Raw genomic sequence first — 18989 nt, 5'->3', positions numbered from 1 at the left:
CAAGGCTTTGACGAAGCTAAATGTATTTTTCATTTTCAAACTAAGGCTTCTGTGCTATAAATTTATTGCACATGTCGGATTTCATCAGCCTACACTCATCAACTATTTGGGAGGTGAAAGAAATCACAAATTAGCATAGCGAGATTGCTTCCGAAATAGACAGTGCCACCAGCATTATCTCCGATTCAGCAAGCGCGTCAACTCACATAGCTGTCTCGACTTCCAAAATTAAGATTAGGTTCTGTGTTGGACTGGCGCGTGAGTATTTAGCTCTCATGTTCTTCACATGAAGACGTGACGGGGACACCAGATGAAAAATCACCATCGGAAAACATGGAAACAATGAAGCGGTGGGCTGAGCAAGGCCAGATTACTCCTGCGATGGGTATTAGTCACCGTTTGGGCCCGCGTTCCTCCAGCGCCAGCGGGAGCAGCCGAGCTGAGCCCGGTCCAGCCTTCGGCCAGAGCTGCAGTGGCCAGGCCTGGCAGCTGGACCCCTAACGAGAACCACATGGTCCCGCCCTATGAGCGAGAGTCAGATGACCAAACGGTACTTCCTCAGGGCGCCAGCGTACTCGAACGAAACAGAACCTTTTGTTCGAAAGTACCCGTTGCGAACAAGGGACAAACAAAAAGATGCGCCCGTTTTGAGTACGTAAGGCACGGTGTGTGCAAAGCCCCAGGTCAGACTGCTCGCAAGCAGTTCACAAGTTTGCAGACCTCCCCCTGTCTGCAATTGGTCCATCCAAATATCACACGGTTGGCTATGACATGGTTAACTGGCCGGGGGCAGAGTTCAGCTTCGTTTCCCTGTTCATGTTATCACTACTGTCCTATGGCAGATTGTGCCTAGACGAGATACAAGAGATTTTGGGAGGTCTTGTCCTATCCAAAAGGTTTGCCACAATAGAAGAATTTAATTGTGCCTTATTCTTCCTTCCAGGTGGAAAATTTGATCTCATTTGTTTGAAAAACTAGGGATAAATTGTTTGAACAGAAAAGTAACCAAATAAAAGTTGAGGAAATGCAAGTTACCTCGTTACTAGTTTTTCCCCATCTTTTTTATAGGTCATTTTCTCATCTTTCATTTGGCTACTTTTCTGTCCAAACGATTTATCCTCAGTTTGACAAATGAGGTCAAAACTTCCCCAATTTAATTATTCTACTGAGGAGAACCTATCAGATAGGAAATCATCTGTATTACATGTAGACATGACCATGGTAGCATTGTCTTTGTGACTGGAATACTTTTGAGATTAATACTTTTGAACAAAGAGTTGCTGAACTCGTGCAAGAATATCTTCATCTTTATGACCAATCAAGCAGAGATTTTAAAGACAATGAAATGTGCTCAGATTTCTGGCACGAAATTTCTATGAATTTGGGTGTCAGTGATCCTGAGTTGTGCAAAGCAACTTGGAAAAATCTGTGTGACAAGTTTGTGCATCCCTCAGTGCCGTGGAATGACATAAAACGAAGAACATGGTGTTCGCATTGAGTACACTGACAACGGTGGTTCTTTTCAGAAAAGTTTGTACTGTACATCATTCAGAGTACACTGCCTACAGCGTGACTGCTTCTGTATGCATACTGTGCTCATGTGTGTCTGCACTGTTGCCACGTATGTGAAGTTGTGCCTATGTGTGCATGTTTGACTTGTGTGCATGTGCTCTATGCCCATTTTCAGGTGTGAGCCTGTATGTCTGCGAACATAACATAATTTTAGATGTGGTTTTACTCTTTATTTTATTTTACTCAGCCAACTTGTACACAAACACACACACACATGCACACTCACGCATTCACACACCACACACACACACACACACACACACACGTGCAAACAAGCACACACGTACACCAAGTGATGTGAGTTAACCATGTATTTAGCTGCTTTAATTGATCAGCTACATGCTGAGTAACAGAAACTAGCAGACTCCGTTCCTCTCCAGGACCTGGGCTGGAGACTACAGGGTACTGACAGCACTCTGACTCAAACCAGCACGACTGCAATCAGTGCAATTTGCAGCCGAATGCCCCCTTTCAGATCAGATATCCAAGACATCAGCTCTCTGCTGGGTCCAGATGCAGATTGCTGGCTCTTCTTGCCGACAAGTGGGGGTATCAAAGTGGGGACCCACAAGGCCAAATCCTTGACACGGCTCCTTCAGAAAACACACTTGGCCACATTCAAACAGCTGTTCCGCTTATCTTATCTCAGGACTTTTTTTAAACACACAAATTGGGCCCCTCCCACAAACCATTCCAAGCAAATTATATTCTCTGGGGCCAGGGACTTCCCCACTGAGACTGGTCCGGCACATTCGGTCATTCATCAGAACGTTTTCCGTGCTCCTGCCAATCCCTAGTTTCTGGCACCATCTAGTGGCGTCCTTTGAGTTCACATTTTAATGCACAGAGCTGCAGCTTGGAATTCTGTTTGATGTACTGAAAAGAGAAGCTATGTAATTTAGCACAGCCATGATAAGTATATAACACAATTAAATCCAAGAAATTGGTTTGGTTGGCTGTATGTTACATTTATAAACATGAGCAAGCATTACAATTTCCCCCAGGTTCATTTCATTTCCAATTATGAAAATACTTATGTCCAGAAATCAGAACTTTACAATTTTACTCTCTGATATACAGTGCATACATATACATACAGTACACTCCAATGCCTGTTGTTAACATTGTAATACTTTTTGCTACATCCTTAATAAATAAAGCAATAATAATATATAAATAAATAATAAGAGCAATGTAAAGTCACTTAGGGACTGATTTACTAAGAAAACACATGCAAAACCAATAACATGAACAATGTATGGTCATACTACAGGTCTTAGTAAATCAGACCCTTAGTTGGGTGTTGGGCTACTACGTATGGCTAGCATAGCCTGTATGTGGCATGGCACAGAGTCTATCGACATCTGCAGTTCTGCAGGAGGAATACATCACCGCTTTTCAACAAGAAAAGTCAATCAACTCATTCTCAGTTTATGGAAGTGGAAAATGCCGTCTCAGGCTCTGCTCCGGAATATTCCATAAATGTCCAACGGGTTCACATCTGGGGACTGGGGGAAGGCTATGACATAACGCATATCGCTCTGTACTTGAGCCCTCTAGTGTAGGGTCCGTTCTGCCTCATATTTTCCCCAAAAAACGATGACACATTTGTTCGCTCGAGGGGTCGAGCTGTACAGTACGTGTGGACGCACAAGTGGGAGTCCGGGACACGTGAGCGGCGAGTGCCGTTGAGAATCGCCGAACCGCCTGACCCGTGCGCCGTACCGTCAGCTGGACCGACCGGTCACAGCTCATCTGACGGCGAGTCGATTCGTTCGGGGATTCGGTTCACAGGGCGAGCAGTGGGCCTGTTCGATTCGGGACCCTGTGTTCAGGTAAATGAATTGGAGCGAGGTGCTCAGCTCTGGCTGACAGCGTCAGTGGGAAGTTTAATCGCTGCGTGGGTCTCTGTGGCAGGCATTGCCGTTTCCTCACTGAAGGTAGTAAACCATGATTTAGAGCCGAATATGGCACTTCAGATCAAAACGTGAAAACCTCACAATTCATATAACTTTTTATGGTTGGCCCTTGTCTCTGCAGTGAGTGGAGGGTTCACCTCCATTGCAAACAGCTCATAAAAGGCATCTAGTGCTCTTTACACATTTCCAGAGGCTAAATGAATCACTGCATATGTGGCTTGGTGAGGTCACTGTTTTCTCTGATCGTTCGTAATGATTCCTATGGATTTCCCTGAGGTGCCAGTGTCACAGGAGGGCTATGAGATCAGGGCAGGCAAGGTAGATGCAGGGCATCCCTACACAGGGCATTAATGTACAGGCCATCACTGCACAGGGCATTAATGTGCAGAGCAGTATTGCACAGGGCTATCAATGTACAAGGTATCACTGTGAAGGGAATCACTGCACAGAGGATCACTGCAGAAAGCATCACTGCACAGGGCATTAATGTACAGGGCATCTCTGCACAGGGCATTAATGTGCAGAGCAGTATTGCATAGGGCATCAATGTACAAGGTATCACTGTGAAGGGAATCACTGCACAGAGGATCACTGCAGAAAGCATCACTGCACAGGGCATCACTGTGCTGAGCATCACTATACAGGGCATCACTGCACAGGGTATGACTGTACGGGGCATCATCATGCACAGCATCACTGCACAGGGCATCACTGTTTAGAACATATTAATTCACACACAGGCAGGGCAAAATCCTGTGAAAAGCCACAGAATTCTTCTGTCTTCTTTAGCGGCATGTATTACACAAGGGGCCTTTCCAACCACATGCCACGTGGTTTAAATGGCCAAGTAACGTTCACCCTAGAACAGAAAAAATGATTCGTGAAAATAAAGGTGAACAATTTTACAAAACTGAATCTTTTTCTTTTTGCTGGATTTTCACAGGGGGAGCGGTGCCTATTGGGCCCCCCCCCCCCCCCTTACCACCAGTAGCCTGGACACGGGTTACAAATCATGGGTCATCCCAGTCATACGGACAGAGCCACAGAGAGGAGAGACTGTGTAAGGAGGAGAGAAGGAAGGAAAGGGAGATTAAAAGAAAGAGGGGAGAGTAAGTGTGTATGGGTGGAGACCGCGAGGGGGAGAGTGTGAGGGAGGAGGAGCCAGCTATGCAAGTAAGGGAGTGAAAGAGAGAGTCAGGGTTGTGTGACCAAGGGGGGAGTGGGGTGGGGGGAGATTGTGCATGTGTGTGTGTGTGTGAGAGAGAGACGGAGAGAGTGAAGTCTGTGATCAATTAGATAAAACTAGACAGAATTCTGCATCTTGGCCAGTACATGCTCTGTATAATGTTTTTATTTCTACCCTGGAAGCAGATAAAATGTGTGGATCGGGGTTCCATAGCGACTTGTACGCTCAGAGCGTGTGAGAAAGCAGGGGGAAGGGGGTAGAAGGGAGGGGCTGCACCCACCCAGGAGGGTGCTGCTGCTTTTCCTTGAGGGGGGAGATGGTGGGGGGGAGGGGGTCGTTCCCATGGAAACTGTGCAAGTTGTATAAATGGAAGTAGGGAAAAAAAGGTCACCTTAGAATATGGATGTAAAATTTGGGGTGGGAGGTTGATAAGGAGGTTCTTCTGTTAAGCACTGAATGAAAGTCAACCGAGTTCCTTGTGTGTCAGTCATTTGATAGCTGGGGGAAAAAGGGAGGGCCGCTCAAATGAAAGGGCGGGGTCAGGGTATTTGGTTTTGAGTCCTGGGTCATTGGTCTAAGACTCAAAGTTAATCACTACCCCATCCTGTGGAACCCAAACACAGGAAAGGGGGATCATGGGATGGAAGAGGGTTGGAGAAATGTCAGCACTTGACGAAGAGAGGACAGAGATCCTCTGCTATGTTTGCGGGTTGTTTGATAACGGTAAGGAGCAGAGAAGAGGGCCTTCCTCCCAAATTTAAGTCTACAAACTGAGGCTATTCCTTTCTTCAATGTCCTGGGACCCTAATAGGGCTGAAATATAAAATGGGGTGCAGCTGAAGTTTGTCCCCATGCCCTCCTCTGCAATATCACCCAGAGTGATATCAATCCAACGGCTGGTTTTACATGAGAGACGGAGCCAAGCTAAGCAGGCTTCCAGTCAAAGGCTAGCCGAGCCGCTGAAATGCTAACAGTGCAAAGTACAAAGTGTAGATTTAGCCCCAGCCATGGCACTGAAATGTAACCACATACTGTACAGACTTAAAGCAGTCATTCTGAGGCCTGTCAGTGTCAATAATTGCTTTTAAAGACCCATTCAAAGCCATACATTTTCACCATTCCAAACGGAGCCAAAACTAAACATTGAACTTCCTAAACGAAAGTCATGAGGCATTCCATAAAATGGCACCGCCTCTCCACATCATGTGAAAAAATAATGAATTGGCTGGCATGGACTGGTCTGTGTTGTCATCAAAGATTTACAGGAAATTAAGCATTAACTAGAAACCCTGGTCTGATTCTTAAAGTACCGACGATTGCTTTCGGAATGCGCGCTCGTTGGCCTACTGAACACCCAGGGCTCGATCGCGGTTTAATCATTACTGCACACTGCGACCGAAGGAGACGGGGAAGAAAGACGAAGAGACGGAGCGCCCGCTCTCCTTCTCTCCCTCCCTCCCTCCCTCTTTCCTTTACTCTCTCCTGACATCTCATCTTTCTTCATTTCACAGCATAATTACTTCCACGGGGCGCGGGGGGCGCGTCCGCTGTCCGAAAGTGGAGCCGCTGCCGCAGCGAAGCGCCGGGACGGCGACGCGTAAAACGCCGACGGTCCCTAAATTAAACTCCAGAAAGAGAAGAGAAAAAAAAAAAAAAAAACGCGGTTCGCGGGAGGACTATTTTGGACGCCAGCATTTATTTTCGTATTCTGCCCCGTTCTTTTTTTAGAGGAATAAATGACCTGACAGATGAGCTGGGCCCATTGGCCCTGTCATCGCGAACCACCCCCCTGCCCCCCCACCCCCCAACCCCCGCCCACTCCAGAGAACGGCGATAAAGCAGTGTTTACAGTGCTCTGGACAAGGGCCCTGACGAAGCTAGGGGTTTGGCCGCGTGGCTGTTCCCACGCTGCTCAGGAAAGTATGGGGGGGGATGGGGGGGGGGGGGTTGGGAGGTGGGGGGCGGGGTTATGGGAGAGCTTCTGTCTCCCAAACATGACTGCTGCTGCGGCAGCCGTCTACTGTCCCACACTGAGGACGCACACATTTTAATAAAACAGACCTACAGGGTGCTGTAGATCTGTAGATGAACATCTACCGTTTGGAGATGAACATTATTATCCCCCCCGCGCCCCCCCCCCCTTCTGAGGTTCTTTCTGAGATGAAGAAGGACAGAAGCCCTGGCCTGAAGCAATGAGCAGTAAAAACTTTATACAGTCAGAATAACATTTTTAGTGTCTATTGCCAGCAGTTTGACTTTTCTCATTTCCCATAAATGATTTTAAAAAAACTATCTTCACATTTTACAAGCTTTTACACACTTGCACCCTCTTTCACTAAATAAACTGTTCCACGCATGACTTCTATATCACAAGAGATCCTAGTACACACACACACAAACATGTTTACCTGCAGTACAAGTGTTTTAATTGATTCTTTCTTACATGACCAATGGTGGGTTGTATGTGTCATAATCACATTCATTTCTTTGCCCGCGTTACGTGTAATTATATCTCTTTGGCCCTTCTAATGACAAGCAGGGAAGCTCGTTCTGGAATGACTTGAGCTGGAAGGAAGCAGAACCCAGCACATGCATAATTGATCCATCTCCAAGATTCTCCACTCTCCGCCTTCAATCTACGTGATTTCTACAGCTGTCTCCCACAGCGGTTAACATGATTTAAGCCGTCCCTGATTTAAAACCCCCCTTTGACTTCTATTTTAGAAAAGAGCGCCCGGGTCATTCTGTGAACAGCTGTCAATACTTGACATTTCTATCATAATTCAACCTGTGAAACTAACTGGAGACCAATGTTCACCCCTGTGACGGTACAGAAAAAAAAAAAAGAGAAGCCACCGCCAGCATTTACAAATTTAACCCGGGGACAGCGTTTGGCTGTCAGCACACACCCAGAATACCAGAATACACCAAGTAGCTGGAGATCACGTGACCATTTTTGGAATGTCCAGTACAACACATCCAACCAATCACTTTCACTGGGTTTTTATGTTTTTCAGAAAAAACTACTAGGTAACCTTACATAATTAACTTAAGTTATATAATTTATATTACTATATAAATGTATTGTGTGCCTATTAATCAGCTGTATCCTGTAAATGAAGAGATCTCGTGCCTGCCCTGTAACAGACAGAATCTGTTCCCGTGTTTGATGTCTGCGCTGCCTGTTTTCGCGGAGACGGAGAGAGACAGACAGGCCCGTGTTATCGCGCTCGCTGCTCTCATCGTTTCCCGCCAGTATTGCTTTACTCCCACCGATCGCGGTTCACAGGGCTTCTCCCCCCCTAATCGGTTGTGAAAGCCGCCGGCGGCTGGCGGTACCGCTGCCTGGCTGGCCCGCTACCCCGCCGTCCCGTGACTCACCGCCCCCTCGGACCCCCCGAGCGGAGTCCGAGCGCTCTCACGACATTCGTGTTTCATTTTTTTTTCCCCCCCTCTCTTTTTGTGTGAATTAGCTTTTTCCGCTCACAAACACGTCGCTGACACAAACTACAAGTTCATGCTCGGAAACACGCAACTTCTCACACAAATGCTCGCTCACACGAGCACTTTGTCTCCCCCTGTCTCTTTCTCTCTCTCTCTCTCTCTCTCTCTCTCTCTCAGACAAGAGGCAATGGTTTTCTCAACATGTGGCTGCATTTGCTCACTCGGATATCCTGAAATGGACCAATTCCCCACACTCTGTCACACATGCATGTACTTTTCTTTCCTTTTCTCCAACCCACTCCACCCGCCAGCACCCACCCCCGCTTTGGAATCACCCCCCTGCCTCACAAGTTTCACAATCCCCCCCCCCCCCCCCCCCCCAGTAAAACACACACACAAAGATCACTTGCCCAGAAGCCTGTGACTATCTAACACATTAAACTCCCCACAGTACTACAGGAGAGAGCTAGCCTCCATTAGACTACAGACACGTCTCTCACTAAGGACAACCAGTCAGCAGCAGGCAGCTGGTGTGCTGCTTGTTTTTTCGCTAGTTTAGATTTCACCGTTGTCTTGCTAGCCTGGCTTTCAGCCGTACAGCAGTTTGGTCTCCTCAGGCACGATTATCTTGTCTCCCGGTCCACATCTACTGGAGTGGCTGCCTTTCTAGGGCCTTCAGAGCAGTACTACTGATCAATAACTACAGCAGCATTATCATGAAAGGTCAGAATGCTCATTATTAGCCTGAGTGTGGGTTTGTGTGATGCGAATTATTTTGCTCTTAAGAGCCGCTGTCATGTTTAATTGCACGGCCAGTATGATAAAACAGTGACTGCACTAATGGATGTTCTGAGCGCATTTTATCTTTATTTTTGTTTCTGTTGTAATACACATTTAATGTACCCAATCTGGAGGCATATCAACCAAATAAATAAAGATTTCAATAGACTACAATTAAGTCAAAGTAGTTGCTGTTGTATTAAATCCAGAAATTATTCCAAAACAACCTAAAGCAAACAAATATATACATATTGTAATGGACCCACACTTCCATTCCAGTATACCGTAACTGTACATTCAACCTACAATGGCTTCCCTTTAAGAGTATGACTACTGCACACCAGTGACTGATCTCAGAGCAGTAGGAATTGCACAGCCCAGTAACTGAACTTAGACCTGTAGTAAATGCATAGCCCAGTGACTGATCTCAGAACAGTAGGAATCACACAGCCCAGTGACTGATCTCAGAGCAGTAGGAATTGCACAGCCCAGAATCGCACAGCCCAGTGACTGATCTCAGAGCAGTAGGAATCACACAGCCTGACTGATCTCAGAGCAGTAGGAATTGTACAGCCCGACTGATCTGAGCAGTAGGAATCGCACAGCCCGACTGATCTCAGAGCAGTAGGAATCGCACAGCCCAGTGACTGATCTCAGAGCAGTAGGAATCGCACAGCCCGACTGATCTCAGAGCAGTAGGAATCGCACAGCCCAGAGACTGATCTCAGAGCAGTAGGAATCGCACAGCCCAAAGACTGATCTCAGGGCAGTAGGCATCGCACAGCCCAGAGACTGATCTCAGGGCAGTAGGAATCGCACAGCCCAGAGACTGATCTCAGAACAGTAGGAATCGCACAGACCAGTGACTGATCTCAAAACAGTCCTGCACACACAAGTACATACACGTGCACACAGATGGGCACAAACACAGACACACATGCATGTACACACATGGGTGTACACATAGACACACACAAACACACACACACACACACAGTCAAGAGCCAACATATGGCTCCTCATACTCTCACATCTGACATGTACAATCCCCCACATGCTCACACGTGCATGAACTTATATATACATATGCACAGGCATACCCACACACACATACACATTTCCGTTCCCATTGGTCAGCATACATCTGCACAGTGAGGTCAGGTCCTGTAGGCCAGGCTACAGTACACAGCTGCTGAAATGCAGTAGTGAATTTTTTTTCCATTCTTTTTTCTTTACATTTCTTAAGCACAGTAGCACAGCGCAGCTCTGTCTGTTGTTCAGGTTCTGCATTATAGCACTACATCTTAACCAACACAAGGCCTACATATGCCTAAAGCACCATGAAATGCACAATGCAACTGGAAACAGTCTTTCCAGTCCTTCTGTGACATCACACTGGGATTATAAATTCTGATCTTTTTGTCCCTGGCGGAAAAAAAACGGGGCTGAATTAGGACACCAACACAGCCAACAAAGCACAGCTTAGAACCCCAAAAACACCACCTAGACCACACCAAAGCACAGCCGAGAACCTTACATAGCCCTGCTCCCGTGAACTAAACATAAAAGAGCATGAAAACAGAAGAGTCCTCTGGAGTAACACTACTGTTCAAGCAGAATGGGGAACAGTATGTTAAATCTCTTTTCATCCTGTCATTAGTGAATTTCCTCCATCTTAAAAACCTCCCACCAAGACTATAAAGGACCCCAGAGGGTGTACTCCTTACGCACTGTTTAGTTTCAGCACTGCAAGTGACACAGTGTTCTCACAATGCCCCAATACTGTTCTCCTCAGTCTTATTACAGTAAAATGTCCAGTGTTAATTCAACTGTACATTTGAGTCCAATTGGGACCATATGTATGCACTCTCTAAGAGTTGATTTATCACAGAACATATTACTGTGTACTTTTAACACCAACTCATTCCCCTCGTAGGATGTGGACGCAATCATCACCAAATGATACATCACATCTCGGCCTCTCCTATAGAGCTGATGGTCGCTGCCAACCCCACAAACCCACAGTACGGAAGTCAGGCCACAGATTCTTTAGCCACACCAGATACTCGGCTCCTGTGTTCCTTCCGTCATCTCTGCTGCTCTACAGAGCGATGTTCCGGTTGGTACCAGGAGTTCCTGTGATACCGTATAGAACCCCTTTGCTGTAGTATTGTCCTGAACCGGAGACCCTTTTATTATGCATCCTGTTTAAATTTTTTTGTTTTAAAAAGTTAGGGACCCAGAACTTTCAATATTAATAACACAGACCTGAGTATCTGGTGAATCTAGGAGAGTCTGTCATGCACAGGCAGCAGTGATAAACGGTAGTTATGGCTTCTGACCATAATTACCATTTCTCTCATTATTCTGCTTGGCGGGCACCTCACCTTACACCTTATTCGTTCATACAAAGTGATGTTTACTGACACTCCTCTGTACCTAGCTAGAGCATACAATGACACCACAGCTCAAAGGAATCAAAACTGCTATACAGCCAGTTCCTCGCTTACTCCTCTGCACTAAAATGTTGTAGGAGGCCTAAATTCCATTGTGGTCCACTTTAGATTAAGTTGCTTGATTTAGCTTCATGCATTCAGCTGGACCAATTCATATGTGAATATTTACTATTCATAATACGTTAACTATACCGAGCTGTTCAAGACAGGCATCTAGATGAGATACTTAAAAATCCTTAATTTAAACAACTTGAATATTCGTGAGGTCAGTCTGCGATGAGGGCAGACATAAGGCTTCCCATCTCTACCATCTTCATGGTCTGATGGCATCTACAAGAACAATATTTGTGGATTTGAGGCTAGAACGAATTACATTAACAGTCGCGTTTTATGACGTCACGCTGCGCAAAATTTAATCATATCCACGGATTTCTATTTTATCGGTATGGGAGAAAGTCCTTGGCAAAACGAGACGGGGTGGTCTGTACGTTATGACACAAAGTTTAGCTAATCTGCCTAGCAACTTGCGTGGTATGGCCCAACACTCCTGCTTTTTCTTTTGGTAGGGAGGTACCGAAGACCACAGGTTGGCCAGGTGAGCGCCCTCACGGGTTGGGTTGCACAGCCAGGTTGGCACTGATGTTTCATACAAGCAAATGCCTGCCAGCTTTTAAAGACTTGATTGGTCTGTAAAATAAATAAATAACTTAATAACAACAATAAAACAAAAACACTACATGCATGTTCCAAACAACCGTTCTGCCACACACATACATACATTCACACACACGTACACACACACCCACACACACATATACAAACACACACCTATATGTAATAATTAAAAACGCTTTCATTATTTTTAGTTTCTCCAAAATTTAATTGACGAAAGTTTGTGCGTTAACATTGTATACAGAAAGACAGCTTAGACCTAGGTAATGACTGGTATTTAAACAGCAGGATACACGCAGTACCTGTTATTCATTACTGTGAAGCGGACAGAACTTTACTATCACAATTTAAGCGTTATATTAAAACAAGGAGGGGGCAGACTAATCGTGACCGACTTTTTAATCACAATTGCATATAAACCAAGTTATTAGGGTACTACTACAAACAAAAATCTGCTTACATGCCAGTGATCTGCGTCCATAATTGTCCCTGTGGTGCCGACAACTAGCTCAGAAAATGCAATAATAACATCCAACTTGTGCGACCTGTTTATCGTCGTGACTAAAACGCAATGTAAGTAGAAGCGTGACAAACATTACGAAACAAAAAAAAACAGCTATATTTAATACCACACGCTGTCCCCTGTCCCATCGGAGACGCGTAGCTTTTAATGGTGTCCCGCACCAACAGACATTACAACGGCAGCGGCCATCTGCCAGCTTTGCGAACTCGCTACCCCACCAGCTGCAGTCGCAAAACGCCCGTACAAAGCAGGACATGCATACAGCTTCTGACGTCTCCGGCCACACTGCGCCTCAAAGCACACCAAAACCAAGAGCGGAAACAATGAGATCCCAGCCTTTACAAACCGCACGGCAAAAAAACTGCTGAGTTTTTCCGAGAATATACAAGTGCATTTCTATTCTTTTAAATTTAAGATTTGTTTTTTGGATATATTTCCCAAGCTAAAAAAATATAAAAAGACTCATGCAAGGACAGTTCAAAACCCCGACATGGCGGCAGGAAAAAGGAGGGAGCTTTTTACTATTTTAGAAACAAGCGCTGACACAGAAAGGGACTCGGCTTCCGATAGTGAGGAATCGCCGCTTAATCTTTCTGCCGACGTGAAGTGGTTTGAGATTCCTTTCAGAAAACCCGACTCGGACGAGGAGGAAGAACTAGAGGAGGATGAGGAAGAGGATGAATTCAAAAGCGTAGCGGCAGCAGAAACTGCGGACGCGGCCAGCTACATCGCAGGAGGCGGCTGCAATATTATTTTAGTCACTGACAATGGGATAAAGCACGAGGAGGAGACAGAGGATTCGTATTATGCACCCGCTAACAACTGTTCTGAAACCAATTCAAACGACTCGGACATAGATTTCTCCGATTTAGAGGAGGAGCAGAACGATTTATTCAGCCCATTTGATGATTTAGGTGAGGACTGCACTTCTCCAGACTTCTGGGGCGAACCTGACCAAATCATTTCAATAGAGCCGTTCTCCGCTATATCTGGCCCCCAGCACGCACTGGGGGATGAGGCTGACACCCGTGACTATTTCCGGTTGCTCTTCCCTGACTCTCTTTTTGAACACATGGTAGAACAAACAAACAACTACGCCCTCTACAGGCAAAGGAGGAGTGGGAAAGTAGACGCCCACTGGCATCCTACGGACCTGAGGGAAATGCGAGCTTACATCGGACTGAACATTCTCATGGGCATCAATCAGCTTCCGGATTACGGCATGTATTGGGCCACTGATATCTTCATAGGCAACGCCGGCTTTAAAAAGACAATGACAGCCAGGCGCTTCGAGAAGCTGAACCAAAACATCCACCTGTGCGACCGGGAGTCAGAGCCCGTCCCCGGGGAGCCCGGATACGACGGGCTGTACAAGATACGCCCCCTGCTGGACGTGGTGGAGAGCACCATGTGGGACGTGTACGTGCCCAACCGCTGCCTCACGGTGGACGAGGGGACCGTCGCGGTGAAGGGGCGCTTCTCCCCGACCCAGTACATGCCCTCCAAGCCGCTGAAGAAGGGTCTGAAGGTGTGGATGCTGTGCGACTCCAAATCGGGCTACTGCCACCGGGCCAACATCTACGTGGGGCGGTCGGGCGAGAACGACACAGGGGCCGTGGGCTACCGGGTGGTGACCAGCCTGGTGAAGGGGCTGGAGGGGAAGCACCACCACATCTTCATGGACAGCTTCTTCACCTCGGTGCCCCTGGTGCAGCGGCTGCTGCGGGACGGGCTCTACGCCTGCGGCACCACCCTCCCCACGCGCCGGGGCTTCCCGGAGAGCCTGCGCCTGCGCAACGTGGGCAAGCTGGCGCAGGGCGAGTTCTTCCAGTGCCAGCGGGGCAACATCGTGGCCACCATCACCCGCGACACCAAGGTGGTCAGCTGCCTGTCGTCCAACTCGGCGCCGGGCATCGTGGGCATCTGCCCCAGCCGGCAGCGGGACGGGGCGGTGCTGGGGGTGCCCCGCCCGCTCCCGCTGCTCCTCTACCAGGAGAACATGCGCGGCGTGGACCTGAGCGACCAGCTGCGCGAGTGCTACCAGGTGGGGCGGCCGTGCAAGAAGTGGTGGCGCTACTTCCTGTGGTTCTACATCAACCTGTGCATCGTCGACGCCTACATCGTGATGCGGGAGAGCCGGGGCGGGGCCCCGCCGGCGGGATTCAGCGGGAAGCAGTTCACCCAGCGCCACTTCCGCATCCGCCTGGCGCAGCAGCTCATCGGGGACTACCAGGGCGCCCGGGGCATGGAGCGCGCCGCCCGCAAGCGCCACGCCGACTCGCCGGTGGAGTACGGCCACCGCCTGGAGCGCATGTCCGAGCGGTCCAGAAGGTGCCGGAACTGCACCAACAAGGGCCTGAGACACGAGAGCGTTTTCGGCTGCAAGATCTGCAACGTGCACCTCTGCAGGGGCGGCTGCTTCTCCGAATTCCACAAATAATAACTAGTTTTATTGTTATTATTATTATTATTATTATTGTTATTATTATTATTATTATTATTATTACTTTTTTGAATTCAAGATTGTCGCCCTTTACAGCCTTGTTGAAGGGAGACTGAGAACATTAGGTTTTGAATCCAAAGTTTCTAAGTACAGGTACACATTAACAATAATTTTTCATTTCTCGTAGTTGTAATTAGTAGCCTTGTCATAGCAGTAGAAGTAGATGTGTTATTGCACGTAGTGACTTCATTGACTACAGTCCAGCAAGGGTAGCTACTTTATATCAGTGTAAACTGTTCACGTTACATGTCTTGTCATACCTACGAAAAAAAAGATTTTGTGCCACTTTTTTATACATTGAGTAAATAAAAATGGTTTTTTATAAGATAAGCTCAATAACGTTTCAGCACTTACATTGATAAATGTTTGTTGGAAGTTTTGCTTTTTTTGCTAAATAAATGCTCCATGAAGAGATCCCTCTTCCTTTGAACAGCTTTTATTTTCTTTTGAAGAAGGCACACACTTCATAATCTTTTATGGATATCTAATCTTTTCAGCTTCTTGACTCAAATGGCTCTTTAAAGCCATCGAGTTAGTAACAGAAATATTGCAACAAAGGTGTAACATTTTGGCGGCAGTGAGGCTTACCCCTCCCCCCCCACCCCCCACCCCCCCCTAGACAAAAAAAGAGGTTTTAAAGTCTTACAGGAGACACAGCTTGTAATTATTATGTCTTTGTAAAAAAAAAAAAAAAAGAACTAAAAAGGGAGTTATTCTTTTCTCAGCCGATAGCCACGCTGTAACTATTTTGAAAGGCACTTGAACCGGTGCGCTATCGCTCGCTGTAAGTGGATAGCCGGAGTCAAACTGTAACTGCGGTGTGTGTGGGTAAACTAAACGCTCTCGAACGGGGAGTCGGGCTCACGTGGTCAAGGGCCCTGAACAGACGCCTCGAGTGTGAGCACTTGAGCGGCGAGAACGGTTCATTATGTTATCCTGCACGCGAAGCCGCTGCTCGAGAGCAGCCTTTTTTTTTTTTTTCTGTTCCCCTCACGTGTGGCCGTGTTGACGGGGGCAAGCCGCAAAGCGCTGTTTTCGCAGCCTATTTTGTTTGCCCTTTTCGGGGCAAAAAGTAGAGGGGGTTCGGGCGGCTTACGCGGTGTAGCGGCGGAGCTAACGGCTAGGATTAGCCTTAGCCTTAAAATAACGCAGAATGTCTTTCGAGGTTCGAGGGCGGGAACGAGTCGACGCCTAAATCGCGTTGTTTGGATGTGTTTTTGGAGGTTTTGCTCATGTTTGTCGTCCCGGTGTTTCAGGGCTGGGTTTGGTTTAGCAGTCTTCATCCAGGCAGCTTCTCCAAAGGGTGAGAAACGGCAGGACTCAAATATTTAAACGTAGAGAACCTAACTAATCGAACTGAGGCAATAACGCCAGACTGAGAGTTCAATGAAACAAACGTTTTCTTCAGGGGTTAGCCTACTTATTGCGGTAATACATAAGTCTGGTATATTTGTCGCTATTCTGTTGAATTAAGTTTTATACATTCAGATACGTTTTGAGTGCTGTATTTTTGCTCATCTAGTCCTCACCCTTTTGCAAAGTTTCCTTGCGTAAGAAAATTCTTTATTGATGAAAGTCTTGGCTGTTTGGAGCACAATCTTTTCACCGCGCCCCCGCTCTTTGAGTAGCTGGGCTGATAGGCGTTGGCTTCCCAGAGTTTGCCTGTAATAATGGGAGCCGCTGGAGACGCAGGCTTTGGGAACCCTCTAGAAGGTTCTAGAAAGGTGCGGAGGGGGGTTGGCCGCGGCGGCGCCGCCACCCCATTGTGGAAGACAGCCACGCGGCTTCTCTGTCGCCCTAGATCGGCCCCTCCCCTGCCTCTTGTGCGTGACCCCGTTTCCAAACTGAAAATACCCACTGACCCCAGAACTCTTGTCTATTATGCAGGAAAACCGCAAAGCAATTACTCTTTCAATTAAAACCAAAATTCCCCACACTAGCTATTGGGGGGAGAAAGGACAACATAGTAAATATCAATAGACAATGTGAAAAGGGACATAATATATGTTCTACAGATTTCTTTTGTTGAAAAATCTATATAGTTTTCCAGTATGTTTCACTGTTTTTTTTTTTGTTTTTTTTTTTCAGTAAAAGACCCCAACCCCAAACTAGGCCTCTGAGCTGGGGGGGGAGTTAGCCTGGATTAGGCTGTTAGTCACAGTCAGGGGTAGGAGAGAAGGCCCCTGGGCATTACCCCCCCCCCCCACCCACACCAACCCTCCCGCCCCCCTCCCCATCCCCGAACTTCCCCTTTCTCCACACAACCCTACAGCCAGAGCCACAAGAGAAGCCTGCTGCTGACATAACCGTTATGCAACCATCTCCACAGGGGGTTCATTAGTCAAGGTATAAAACAAATGCTGGACACACTTTGGCTTATAAACGACCTCTGTAAACAGGCCCCCGAACGGTTTCTCCTTTTCATATTCAATTTTTGTTTTTTGTTTTTGTTTTTTTTCTCTCCTCTCCCTTAATTACTTTTGTCACGCTGTCCCGTGTTGTCCTTGGAGACCTTCGGGGACGAGTTCATGCATGTTTCAGGGGTGAGCGTGCGCGCACACGAATGCATGCGTGTGTGTATGCATGTGTAAGTGCGTGTCTTCTCATGTTGGTTTCCTTGTTTGTAAAAAGCTGGTTTGGTACGGTGAGTCTCACGCAGTTGGTCAGAGACCTCTACAAACGAATGGGTTTATTCCTGAGAAACTAAGAATCTGTCTACAGCGGGAAAAAACAGTTATTAATATAATATAAAATACTGTAAAATCTTTCATGTTTGTCCTTGGCCCTGGGATTTGTGCATCATTTCATTTGGCATAACCAGGAGGTGGGGACAGCGGGCAGGCGTGGTGCTTTTGTTCTGGAGTCTGTTCGATCGCTGCAACTTCTGCGAGAGGGAAGCTGGGGGCCTGGGTTTCTAAATCCCGCTCCGCTGGGGTTTTGGGCTGACTCAGATATCGCCAGCCCGGCGCGTTTCCTGGCGCTGCTCAGTGGCCGGGGAGAGAGGGAGAGAGAGAGAGAGAGGGAGAGAGAGAGAGAGAGAGAGAGCGTGTTAGTCAGCTGCGCAACCACTCCCCTTCATACCGGGAACCCATGGAGAGTTGTCATGGCAACCTGCGCTCTGGCGAAGACGGGAGGTTGCCAACAGGCGAATGTTGTTGTCATGGGTAACGTCCCGGCCTGGGGGGCTTCGAGGTGTCTGCGGACCCCCCCCCCCCCCACGCCCACCATCCCCTCCCTTCCCCCTCCCCTCCCCTTCCCTTCCGCCAAACGCCAAACACCAAACACCAAACGGCACCGCCACCAAGAAAAACAGGACCGCCCGCTATAAACAAAAGCCCCGGTTTTGATGTGAGTAAGTGGAAGTGTGTGGGGGGGGGGGGATGGATCACAGGATGTGGCTCCTCTAACGGGGACGGGCCCCCGCGGTGTGCGGAGCCGAGCGTGGGGCTGGGCCGGCGTGCGGTTTCGCGCCCGGTGACCTTCGGCGTGAGCCGGCGGCGGCGGCTGCGCGGACGCCGACGCGCGAGAACTCCCACGCCGCCGCCGTTCGGGCGGCGAATGAGCTGGCCCCTTCCCGTCGCCGCGTGGGCCGCGTCGGCGGGCTGCTCTTTGTTAGCCGAGCGCGCTGACGCCGCCGGGAGCTGGAGAGCGAGACTGCGGAATAGGGGGCGGGATTAAAGCCTCGCGGTGGAGCATCATGGGAGCTCTCCACGCAGAGCGCGGCACGCCTTGGCCAATACAGAACAATGCAGTAAAATTTTAAGTGTTAAATTAACACCGATGGGAGTTAATTTGACTCTGATGGAGTACATTTGATCCCTCCACGACTCGTGTAAGCTCTGGTAGAGTCAAATTAACATTTGAATATTTTATTGTGATTGTGTGTAACATGCTTTGCACTTATACTTAAGCTAAGTGCCGTCAACAGTCACAT

General features: G+C 47.8%; 1 protein-coding gene across 1 annotated transcript; it reads left to right on the top strand.

Moving 5' to 3' along the window:
- The first annotated feature begins 13042 nt into the window (after positions 1 to 13042).
- LOC135233729 (piggyBac transposable element-derived protein 4-like) lies at positions 13043 to 14992 on the top strand. The gene has a single exon (XM_064297529.1). The coding sequence runs from the start codon at positions 13043 to 13045 to the stop codon at positions 14990 to 14992; it is 1950 nt and encodes a 649-aa protein (XP_064153599.1).
- Positions 14993 to 18989: the final 3997 nt, after the last annotated feature.

Source organism: Anguilla rostrata, chromosome 10 (assembly GCF_018555375.3).
Source record: "Anguilla rostrata isolate EN2019 chromosome 10, ASM1855537v3, whole genome shotgun sequence".
Classification (NCBI taxonomy): Eukaryota; Metazoa; Chordata; class Actinopteri; order Anguilliformes; family Anguillidae; genus Anguilla; species Anguilla rostrata.
Note: the sequence above shows the minus strand (reverse complement) of the source record. Positions and strands in the feature narration are given on the sequence as shown.